We start from the raw sequence: 12,606 nt of genomic DNA, 5'->3' as shown, positions 1-12,606 counted from the left end.
TCTTTTTTTAAAAAGGCACAGTAATTATCTCTGAAACATTTAAGGAAGATTGCAAGTGCTGCCTTTTTTATGTCTTATTTTAAAAAGTAACCATTGTTTTTACCATATCTGGCACATTATATATCGGTATATTTTTAACCTGAACACAGTCTAGTGTGTTCTGTCTTTAGGTGTCTGTCATATTGTTGTTGTCTGTGCTGCTGGTAACAATATGACTAGTCACTTAGCCATCTCATCCGGACTGTAATGTAATGATCTTTCTCTATGTGTTTTAAAAATTTGATCCAAAAACCTACCATGTGGAAACTTAGATTTGGTAGCCAGGCTGTGTTGGATGCTAAGTTTCTGCATGTTGTGAATTGGTTATTTTAGTAGCTCATCCTGAGAGTGAGTAAATCAGTCAAAGGTCAGTATGTTGAGCTTATTGAGATCAAAACATGCTGAATGATGTTTTTGTTTGAGCACTCTTGGGTTTTGGTTGAGCAGGCTTTAGACCGGAAATTGTGTGCTCACATGTTGAAAGTTGTACTGATGTGAGATCTGATGGGGAAGCTGACTGCATGGCCCCAAATGCCAAGCATTTAGTGCACGGCTGTGCTTTGATATAAGCACCCTAATAACATAAACTAATTCATGTGAAGTGGAACAGACCACAGTGTTAAAATAAAATATTTTTAAAATTTAAGATGTTAAGCAGTTTGCTAATATTTAGAAGAGCATGTGGGTTTAGTGTAGGGACAACAGAGTTGAATGGTCAGCTGTTCAACATATCGCAGAGCTGACAGTTACTTGAAGTTACATATTATATATTATTTTTGTTTTCCAGGATATGACTTAAAATGAATTCAGATTCTGAAGGTCCTCTGAAAAATATTCAGTGCTTGAATGTTTACTAAGGACTAGTAAGTGACTGATCTCATATTTGGACTATATGTACCTGAACATTTTTAAAGCTACAGTTTAGTATATGAGAAGCATGTACTTAAAAAAAAGAAAAGGATGGGAGGGAAGAAAGAAGAAAAAAACCCAACTCAAACCAAAAACCTTACTACACCACTGCCAGAAAATGAAATTGCTGCTTATATTCTTGTGGATTCCTGTCTATGTAAGTGGAAACATCAGTTATTTCTGTGGTCAGTCTTAGAGCAAAAGAATCTCTGCATAGTATCAAGAATATTTTGAATCGGAAGTTTCAATACTTTTGATACATTTTCATGTGTATTTGAGGGAGATCCAATGTTGAAATAACAAATTTCCACTAAGTATACGGAGTTGCAGAATGGAATGTCCTGTAGTTTTATTTATTATCAAAATTTAAATATTGCAATCTGCATCCTGCAAAAATATGTGACTTATATCTTGTTTTTTAGGAGGGAGGATTCTATTTAATATTCTAACATATAAAATTCCAGGTCATGCTCATGATTCATTGAAATGAACTTGTTTGGTTTAATTCTTTGTAACTGGCTTATTTTGAGTAATGCTAATTTCTGCTTAGTCAATTTCTCAAACAAGAAATCAGCTCAGACAGAAGAGCTTCCAAGGATGCAAAAGTACACAGGTACACAAGTACACATACTTAATATAGGAAAAACTTGGCGGTTTCATGGGACCAACAAAGTATTTAAAATGTTTTCATGCAAAAAACATGATTTATGAAAATATTTTGGATATGTTTCAAATTAGTATTGTATAGTTGTGCGTTTTGGATGGTATTCAACTGTTTCAGTGAATCTGAAGCATGTAATTGTTTGTATTTTTGGGCCCCTGCTAGGACAAAACCTTCTCACTCGCCATGTCCTGTTTGCTGAGTAGGTCTTTCATCTACCAGCTACTGAGAGCAGGGGCACAAGGGAATGAATCACACTTGAGCTGGACAAGGAAATGAGTACATTGAAAGACAAGGTGGCAGAGAGCAATCTAAGGGTATTAAGTTAGTAGTTTTCCAGATTCTGTGGGGATGAGTTGAGTAAGATGAGAGAAGAAATAGTTGTATCAAACTGAAAACTTTCTGCTTACTGTGCTTAGTAATTTCAACGTCATTTTGTCTTGAATGCTCTGTAGGAAATGGCCTAAGGAACTTTCCTCATTGCAAACATACTGTATTGTTGGCATGTGCATAATTTTCTTGTTACTCCAGGGCGGAATTTTAGAAGACAATGGATTTTACCCTGTCAAAATACTGAAACCATGGCAGGCTGGACACTGCTACTCATAAACGCTCATGATTTCTTTAAAATATATGGGTTTGTTTGGAAGGCCATACGTATGCTGTTGCAACAGATGGATTAGTAGTTGCTGAAACTTATTTTATCTGCCATGTGCAAAACCCAGTACCTTTTTAACAACTCATTTATGCTTTTCACTGAGAAGTGAATAGACCTGACATACGAAAAGTGTACGGTACATTGCAAAGGGTGTAGGCAGGAGCACCTTAATAATGAGGACTGGTGTTTTTTCACCAGAGTTGCTGCTGATCAAGAAGATCTTTGTTATTTTCTGTTTTCTTGAATTGAGAAGAATGTTGGGAGATTTAAGATTATACGTGCAAAGACGTTGCAAATAATCATGAAACTTTGGAACTTTTTCTCCACATATTGCTGCTTTCGGATCCACTCCACTGGTGGGATTAGGAGCATCACGATATAGTGGTTTATTATTGCTACAATCAATGAAATTAAACAGTACCTTGCTTTGAAGACTTCGTTTTGGGTAATTTATACTGATCTAAAATTTAATAGAATTTCTTGCATTTGCCCAGCTTTATGTTGTAACTGAGCTATTCAGTCAATTTAAGCTAGCTTTTAGATTTATTTTAATCATGCAAATAACAGAAGGAATTTGACTCTAAATATTTTCTTTAAAAAATGCTTCATTTAGGTAGATAATATTGTGTGGTATCACTAGCAGAGAAGCCTTTCTAGCCAGCCAGCATTAGTGGTTCATAAGCCAGAAATAAGGTTCATAAGCCAGAAATAATGTTGTTGCCTCTTAGCTCAGAAAGTAAGTTTACAAAGATGCCTGTGTTAATTTTTTTTTTCTTTTAGTAGTAAAAATGCATAAAAGTTTCAACTTTTGAAACCTGTGTTTCAGAGCTGTCTCTTGAAATAATTAACTTCAGGAAAACTCTCCAAACCCCCAAAATAGCCTTCCTTTTGGAAAAACTTTTTGTCCCATTAGAAATAGCAGGTTCATCTTCAATGAAGAAATATAACACCTGGTACTTTTAAAACTGGTGATTTCTTTCATTATTAACTCACTGTGGAGTTAATAATGAAAGAAACTGCTTCTTTTGCAAATACTTCCTGTAGCTGGGAAATTAGTTTGACTGTTAACAATTTGTACTCTAAATCCATCGGTATTGGGAAGCAGCTTCTGTAATTTCCTTAGCTAAACAGTTACAGAGTTGTTCTAGGCATGACCTGCCTGCGCAGCTTGTAATGGTATTCTCAGCGAAAGGAAAATGCATGTGCAGCAACTCTGCAGCTTCAGGCCTGAATAAACTACCACCAGCTACTTGGGTGTAAGAGTAGGGAAACAGCCTGTGCAAATTACTGATTTTTCCTTCCTTGTCCAAGCTCCAATATTTATCATGTTTCTGAGACAAAATGTAGTATTTTTTGGTTTTCTATTTAATTACATTGTGAGTTATCTCTCAGTACAAGTAGATGTTAAACCAGAAATGACTAGAATAATTTAAAACAATCATGTAACCTTCAAAATTATCTTATAGTGAAATGTCTATCCTAGCTCAAATTTTCAGCTGCTTAATGTGTTTCAAATGCTTTCTTCTCTTAAACAGAATTTACTCCTGGCTTCAGACATGCTTGCTTTGTCCACATCGTTCTTGAGTTAGCCTTAAGACTTACATTTTAAGCTCTTCCTTCCTCTTTCCAAGTTAGCTCTTAAACCTTCAGCTCTGACTATACTCAGCCTGTAAATGTAGTTACAGCGAGGGAAGCAGCAGTCCTGGAAGTGTGCGCAGGGTGTCACCTACAGCATGACTGAAGATGCAGCCTCAGCTGTGAGGTCTGTAGACATAAGACCTTGAGTCATATGTAAAGCTGAGTATCAGCTTCATATAATCAACTGCTTTTTGCGTTATCATAAGCTGTTTCTATAATCTCTTTTTTCCAGCTGCTTACTTTTTTCAGATGATTAGTTTGTCATTCAGCTGAATGACGCTAATTGAAGGAAATAGGATCTCTGCAGTTGTCCAGATCCGTACTGGCATCTAGTGGCCTAACAGTGTATTTTTCTTGAACTTTATGTAAAGTAGGCTGCTATGGATGTATTTGGCATTTTTTTTGTCCTGGAGGAATATATGAATGGATAAAGGTCAAATATTTATATGTAAGACCAAGTTCTTATCTGTACAGTTCCTCCCCATAGTACAGAGTTAGGCATCTTTTGTAATTGTTTATTTCAAATGGAAGATTATGTTTGATTGTTGGGTTTGATTCTGTTGTCATTTTAAAAACATGTTATCCTTCCTTTTGTAATGTATATAGATTGGCATGAGGATTGGTTATGATAGGATTTTATGTTAAGCATTGTAACATTTTATTAGCTGCAAAGAGAAGTTGTACTTTAAAAAGGTGCCATTTTATTTCTGGGCTTTTTACACATGCTAGAGTATTCCAGTCCTTTGTCCTGTCTAGCTTTCCAAATTTTGTACTGCTGTAGGAAGAATGTTCTTTTAAATTCTCCCTGTGTAGAATTAAAAATCTCCATGCATGTTCTTGTGTGTCCTTTCAGTTTAGAGTTTAGAAAAAACTACAGCAGATTCCCACCCCTCCCAAGAAGCCAATAAACAAAAATTCAGTCAGTCAAGGTTAGTAACCTCACAAGTAATACACACACCTTTTTTTTTTTTTTTTTTTCCTCCTTATATATCTTGTCCTGGAAGCAGTTAGTTGATTGGGTTCCCTTTCTGAAGGGTTGGCTGTCTTTGCTGCAAGTATACACTGCTGATTTGTGTTTAAATTCTTGTTCAACAGGATGCTCATATTCTGTTCTGTAGAGCTTCTTGAGCCAGTTGGTCCCAGCCTCTGATACCTTAACATAAACTTCATTTAGTTCTCTAAGGTGCTCTCTAACTGACAAGTCTAATTCTATTAACTAAATATTTAGCATCATTTATTGCCACTGCTGTACAGGGTAAAGAATGGCAGTCGGAACTAGAATGCAGTAAATGAAATTTACACTTAATTTGGAAATTTCTGTAAAAAGGATAAAATAGTGCTAAATTTCTAACTGCCTAGATCTGTTTTGTCTCACTGTAGTAAAAAAGACCAAACCCAATTTTTTAGATGGTTTTGTAGTTCTAGTTGTGTTCTAAAATACTCCAACTAGATATATAGCATAGATCCATTAAATTTTTTTCCTCCCTCAGCATATTGTTGATCCTGGCATAGCAGGACCTGACCCGGCTTTCTTCTCCTGTCTGTGTCTGTGCTCCTTTTTTCTCTTGGGAGTGAGGGGAGATGAGTGTCATATATATCTAATCTGCCAGGTTCGTTTAATGTAACTAGACTTCAACAAAATCACCTGATATTTTATTGGGTTATAGCCCAGTCTTCGCTGCGGAAGCAATAGAAATGAAAGACGGTTGAAGTCTTTGCTTGCCTTGGCCTCAAAGTCTTAGGAAACTGTATGGATTTTAGAAGATTTAGCAAGAGATGTGAAAACTATAGTAACCTGTAAAGATGGTAATAGTAATCTGTTAGCTTTATGCAGAGATGAGTATGAAACTCCTGTAAGCCTCCTGATATACTGCTAAGGATGAAAATTATTTGTTTCTGCAACTGTGTTTTGTATAACATTAATTTATTGCTTTCTTTGCAGGTTCTCTAAATATATGTTTAAATACTGAGAATGTTTTTTTTTTAGACAAGTTGGAGCTATACAGTGGTCCCAGTTCAATGATGCAAATTTTAAATATCCCTGAAAAAAATTAAATGCATTTTTAACCTTTACCTTTGCTTAGAGTGATAGAAAGCTTTAATAACCTGTGTTTTGGCTAAGTGCAGGATAGATTTTAAAGGAAGGTAAACAAACATTTTTTAGTAGCAAAAAGGTTTATGGATTTGCATTAAGAAAATTCACTTGTAAATCTGATAAAAATGAATTACTTATCTGAATAAGTTTTCTGTATTTTGAATTAGTATTTTGAGCATTTTATTCACAATTATTATATCTTTGCTTTTAGCTGCTGATGCAAGGTCAAGATGAGCGGATTAGGAGAAAACTCCTTAGATAGTTTGACTAATGAGTCAAGGAAGCGCAAGCCATTGCCCTGTGATACACCAGGTGCAAGGTACGTTTATATAGAACTTTACTGGTTTTTAATGAGTTTTTAAAAATACTTTTCAAATTTGCATTGCAATTTAGAGTAAATTCTAACTAAGGAATTTGTTTAGTTGAAAAACTCTCTAGGCCAGCTTCTGTTGTGAAGATAGGTAACTTTACTATTAGGTGTAGTCGATGAACTGTACTTTATAATTAGACTCCTGTGGAAATTTTATTACAGTGGACATATCATAGAATGGATTGAGTTGGAATGGACCTTAAAGATCATCTAGTTCCAGTTCCCCTGTCATGGGCAGGGATACCTTCCATTAGATAAGGAATCCCTTTCGAAGTTGTGATTGCAAGGCAAAAGAAGAAAAACCTGTTGCTTCACAGGAATTTTAAAGGCATCATCTCATATCTGGTAATTGATTTGACAGGCGGTTACATTTATCAAAGAATACTGCAAGAGGCTGAGCTTTTTGCTGGTTTGTTTGTACTTCTGTTTCTTTCAAGTTCATCTTAAATTTTGGCAATCTATGTTATCTTCCTGCCCCTCACCCAACTCTATCAGATACTGTTGTCTGAGGGACTCCGTTTTCTGTTCCCCGCAAGCTTCATTGCTCTCTACCATGTGAATTCTCTTTTATCCTTTCATGTTTCTTCTTCCCATAGAGTATTTTATTAAATTCGTTGTCAGGCATTGTGTGTACTAATATTTGTCCCTTTTATATCCTCAGTGCCCCATACCAATTGCCTTTGTCATTATAACAGATCATGTATGAGAGCCTTAAATGCTTGCACTGAATGCCAGTGTCTTTTTATGAGTATCCTCCATTCCATTTTCTCTTTCCCTTTCTACAGTGTCTCTCATACAGGAGTTCTTTTTCAGATTGTTACCCTTCATTAGCTTTCTTTATCTTTCAAGCTCCTGCTTTGTGATGTGTTTCTTTTCTCCAGTGTTGGTCCATGCATGCTTTCCTAACTCCTTCACTTGGTTTCTTCTCAAAGAATGATTATTCTCTTTCAATTACGTTGATGTGTCCATTCTTACTCCTGCCCCGAGTCCTTCTTTTCCTATTCTTGCCATACTGTGTATGATATTTCTCCCTGTTGATTTAGGTTGTAGACAGTCTCTTTACTCAGCACATTAACCTGGGTAGGAAAAGGAATTTGAGAGAGACATTTTATCCAGCAACATTAGATTGTCCAGGATTCTGCTTTTCTTGCATGTTGAGATGGCATTTAGGTTTTGATGCTTAGACATTTATGAGGTATCACCTTCTATAATCATCTCTGTACAATCAAACTGAAGGGAATTAATAGCACGCTAAAATTCAGTTTTGTTTGTCTAGTGAATTTTAAGCAACTGTAAAGCAACCTCTAAGATTAAAATATACTTTCTGTATGAGTGCTACAATTTTACAACAAAAGCAGCTGTTCTTTTCATTAAATCTGACAGTAGAGTAATAGAGTAAAAGCAGGAGGATTTTTTTTTATTAATAGCTTTCTTCTATTCTCTTGATATCAATTTGTACTTAAAATTCTTAAAAAAGATGCAAACCAAACACAAACCCAAACCCCAAACCAAATAGCAGCGTAACAAAACACACACATTTGCCCTTCAGATTCATGTTTGCTGGAAGAATAACTACTGCGTAGGTATAATGGGTGGGTGTTAAGTGAAGTACATTATTGTTCACAGAGTGAGCACAGGTTTTGTACAGGATGGCATATAAGTATGCAAAACAATGTTTTTGATTCCTAGTCTGGTCTGCGGTGGTGAGAAGCGTCGACGTGAGCAGGAAAGCAAATACATTGAAGAACTGGCTGAGCTGATATCTGCTAATCTCAGTGACATTGACAATTTCAATGTCAAACCAGACAAATGTGCTATTTTAAAAGAAACTGTGAGACAGATTCGACAAATAAAAGACCAAGGTACAGTTCCCTGCTAAGTCAAAATTAATAGTTTAATTTCATTGTGATTCTTTTGTTGTAGCAGTAGTTACTTGGGAAATTGAGTAGTGGTTTTCACGATAGCATGTAACTGAGCAGGTCTTTGGAGTTTGACTTGATTAAAAACTTAAATATGCCTGAAGTAATTTTCTATTTAAAAGTTAACAAGTATTTATCATCACTTTTTATTGGGAATCAGGATTTTAAAACCTTGTATGGCCTTTCTTACCAGTTTTGTACCACAGACAAGTTAAAAAAAAGGAGATGGTACTCTACCATCTGCTTGTATACTATACCAAATACTCACCAGTATGAAGAATACATGCCGTTGCCTTTCACTTCAAGGAAACATAGCCTTTTCTTATGGGCAAGTCTCCAATCAGAGATAGTGATTCTTATGGATTTTTTAAAATTGCTTTTTTAGTATGATTGAATGTACTCAGAATATAGCCAACTCAACAAAGGAGAAAGAAGCAATGCATCATATCTTGGTAAATTCTGCCAGCTAGGATAAACCTAAGTGATATAATACTTTTTTTTAACCGACAAGTGTATGCAAAACCTGTGTTTTGAAATATAGAGTGAGTGGTATATATAATTAATTTTTTTAAACTCACTCCACCCCCATCTCCACCTCCCAATGACTAGCCTCCCAAGCTTACTTGTGTCATTTGGGCAGTAAAGCGTTAGAAAAACGGAACATGCTGTGGTGTATATCTTACCTGTTGCAGTAAATTGCCACATGTTATGCTAAAATGATTTTTAAAAATCATCTTCTGTTTTGACCGTTTTTGGTAGTGTCGTGGAGTGTATTCTAACATTTCATTATAGAGTTGAGATGCTGTACTTTTTTGGTCTGCTTAACCAGCCAGCAAGTACCACAAAATAAAGTTCACAATATTTTTTCTGTAATTCTGCTGCATGGCGTGGATTCCCATTCCACCATCCACTGCAATAAATTAACTTAAGATACTTTGATTCGTAAAATACGATTTTATTATACACATGCACACACATACACACACACGTATATACACATACAGACACACAGCTGTTAACATGAATCAAAGCCTTTTTGTAGAACAGTGGTGATGACATCTGAAGACTGTGACCAATGGTAATGAGCTGATCAAAATAAAAACATAAGAAAGAGATATATATGAGTGTGTTTAATGGCTGTTGAAAGACGCAGCAGGTATTCATCAGACAGTGTCTGAAAAACAACAAGAAATGTTCACAAAGCAAGTTCATTATGTCAGCTTCAACTGCCAAGTCAATTTATGTGAGCAAAGAGTTTGGCATTATGTGGCCATGCCATTTTTTCTATTCTTAGCAGTCAACAATATATGAGCCCTCCTCTCTCATTTGTGCTTCTTTTTGTTATTTCACACTCTCCCTAGGATCTGGCTTGTAATATTAAAATGTGGCTATCACATGAAAAGTCACTTTATGGAAATGTATCTTTTGGCTTTCAGGAAAAGCAGTTTCTAATGATGATGATGTACAGAAAGCTGATGTATCATCCACGGGTCAAGGAGTTATTGACAAGGATTCATTGGGACCTCTTTTATTACAGGCAAGTACAAATTAGGCCCCAGTAAACCCCTATGGAACCAAATACTTATGGCAGGTGAAAATATTACAATAAAGTATGCAATCCTGTAGTAATAAAATAGTATGCAAGCACCATGCAGAAGTATGTTTGCAAGGTTGAGGAATAAAATCTATCGTGTTTTCTTAATTTTGCTGAAGTTGTCTGTAGAAGGAAATAGAATAGCCTTTGACTTTTTCTAATATTCCTATGCCTTATTTATTCCAGCAGTGATTAGCAAATTACTACTGAATCAGTGCTTATTTGTACAAGGAATATTTTATTTCTTTTAGAGGCTAGACATTGAATGGAGGAGTTTTTGCAAGGAGAGGTTTGTTATGTGTGTCTGCATTTGTGTTACTAAATTATGAAGCATTTTAAATGAATGTTGCCATCAAGTGAAATAACCCAAGAATAATAGTAAACAAAGGTACGTAGCAGATAGCCTTTCTTTATGCCTAGAAAACCAATCTGATATTTACAGGTTCATCAAAGCGTTTTTGAAGCTTAGTTTTTTAACATAGATACTGAATTTCTCTTTCCATTAAGAACATACAGTATTTGTCTAGATCCTCCTATCTCATCACTTGATATTGGAAATGCCTTCCTATTCATTACTTACTGCTTGTTTCTACTGAACCTCTTGTTTCAATTTGCTAACTATTGAAATAATGGTACAAATTCATAATCTACTGTTCATATGAATCAAGAATGAAACAAGAAGGCTGGTTATCAATGTGAAAGCTGAATGGAATATCACATGGACGTACTAATTATTATTATTTACATAATTCCCTACCAGACACACTTTTCCTCAAAGAACATTTAAAACTTCATCTCTATCCTTGAAAATAAGTGAATATATTATAAATTGACATTTATCACCCACACAACTTTAAAATTAAATTATGTTGTGAATTAGTCAATATGTCTTACATGATATGTTGTCATGTTAATATTTAGGCATTGGATGGCTTCCTCTTTGTTGTAAATCGAGATGGGAACATAGTATTTGTATCAGAAAATGTCACACAGTATCTGCTGTATAAACAAGAAGATTTGGTTAATACAAGTGTGTATGGTATCTTGCATGAAGAGGACCGGAAGGACTTTCTTAAAAACATACCTAAATCTTCAGGTAGTAAAAGCTTATTTACTACACTTACTAGACTATTTGAAAACAATCAGAGAAGACAAAAATACCTCGTAAAGGATAACCTTTCAAAACAGATTACTTATATAAAGAATATTTTACTACAAAAATATCTTGATAAATATTACTGTGTTTTTACAATAGCATGCCATCAGAAATAAATGTTCTGTAAATTCACACTTTACTTTAGCCTTTGCAATTTGTTTACCTATAACTTTAAAAGACTGACACTAAGGGAATACCTTCCCTAATACCACAAGGGTGGCTGGAGGAACTGCTCGTTTTTAAAATAGGTGAATGACTTCCCAGCACTTTTTCAAGTGACTGAAAGTGTCATGCAAAAGAAAGAATGTTTTTTACTTGGTTCTCAATACTCCTGTTTTTATGCCAAGCTATATTGATGGTATATTGAGAAGGCATCTTAAAATAGTCTTCAATATCTGTAATCTAGGAACAGGGTATCTAAATTATGAAGAATCAGTTATGAATTGATTTTATCTGAAAATCTGTATGAATTCTTACTGTGTTCTTTTAAGTTAATGGAGTTTCTTGGACGAATGAAACACCTAGACAGAAGAGCCATACATTCAACTGCCGGATGATGGTGAAAAGCTCTCATGACCTTGTTGAAGATGTAGGTGGCTACCAGGATATACGTCAAAGATATGAAACTATGCAGTGCTTTGCTTTATCACAGCCAAGAGCTATGATGGAAGAGGGGGAAGGTAGGAATTTTTGTGGAATTGTGGTGCATAGAAATTTCTGTGAAAAGCTCTTTGGTGTTTAGCAAACCATTTTCAAGAGCACGGTAGCTTTAATCCTTACTGTCTGTACTTCCATTGTAACAACAAAAGATGCTTGAGCTATTTTATTAGATTCTTCAACACAGTAAAACAGGAGATGATGAAAGAAGAAACATTCTTTTTTAACTACAGATTTGCAGTCCTGCATGATTTGTGTGGCGCGTCGTATCACAACTACAGAAAGGGTATTTCCAGCAAATCCAGAGAGCTTTATTACAAGACATGATCTTTCAGGTAGGAAGTATTCCCGGGAGGGAGGGTATGAAGGAGTCTTCTTTGTCCATGTGCTCGTTTTAAATAAATGGAGTGTGTATTGCGTATATGCAGTGACTAACAGAATTCATACTGAGAAGTCCCAACTGCTTTTTACAGTATATCATTGTTGGTAGTGAGGTGTAATAAAACCTGTGGGAGGTAATTTCTTCTCTATGTTACTGTTTGGTAGGTTGGTAAAAAGCATTACTTGTGTTTTAACTAGCATTTCAAGTGGTTGTTGTTCTGCTTTCCTTAACACGAAAGAAGTATTTTAGGTCATAACTGGAAGTCCTTTAGAGTGCTTATATTTTTATACAATACATGAGCTAATGTTTAAAGTGGTGTATGCTGTTTAAATCAAAAGAGTTGTATAATGTAAATAGGGCTTTGTGTTTATGATGTTTGTTTGATGTAGTTGGTCACTATTTTTAAAAATTTTACTCTGTGTGCATCCCTTAGGTGCCTGTAACCAGAGGCTAAAGTTAGTTTTCTAAAGCTCTGACACTGGCCTGCGGGTGATTAACTTCCTCTTACTTGGTTACATAAATCCCTTT

The 12,606-nt window shown here is 35.3% G+C and overlaps 1 protein-coding gene across 2 annotated transcripts in view; it reads left to right on the top strand.

The window, feature by feature from the left end:
- Positions 1 to 12,606, top strand: part of NCOA3 (nuclear receptor coactivator 3) — a 60,413-nt gene that overhangs the window by 29,165 nt on the left and 18,642 nt on the right. For both annotated transcript variants that reach the window (XM_053993300.1, XM_053993301.1), the window contains 6 exons: positions 6,212 to 6,319; positions 8,060 to 8,232; positions 9,726 to 9,826; positions 10,805 to 10,979; positions 11,531 to 11,719; positions 11,930 to 12,031. In XM_053993300.1, the coding sequence (XP_053849275.1) occupies positions 6,231 to 6,319; positions 8,060 to 8,232; positions 9,726 to 9,826; positions 10,805 to 10,979; positions 11,531 to 11,719; positions 11,930 to 12,031 (829 nt within the window). In that variant the 5' untranslated portion in view covers positions 6,212 to 6,230. The remainder of the gene's footprint in view (positions 1 to 6,211; positions 6,320 to 8,059; positions 8,233 to 9,725; positions 9,827 to 10,804; positions 10,980 to 11,530; positions 11,720 to 11,929; positions 12,032 to 12,606) is intronic.

This window comes from Vidua macroura, chromosome 17 (assembly GCF_024509145.1).
Source record: "Vidua macroura isolate BioBank_ID:100142 chromosome 17, ASM2450914v1, whole genome shotgun sequence".
NCBI classification, from domain to species: domain Eukaryota; kingdom Metazoa; phylum Chordata; class Aves; order Passeriformes; family Viduidae; genus Vidua; species Vidua macroura.
The sequence above is the reverse complement of the archived record's forward strand: the minus strand, read 5'-3'. Positions and strand labels throughout refer to the sequence as shown.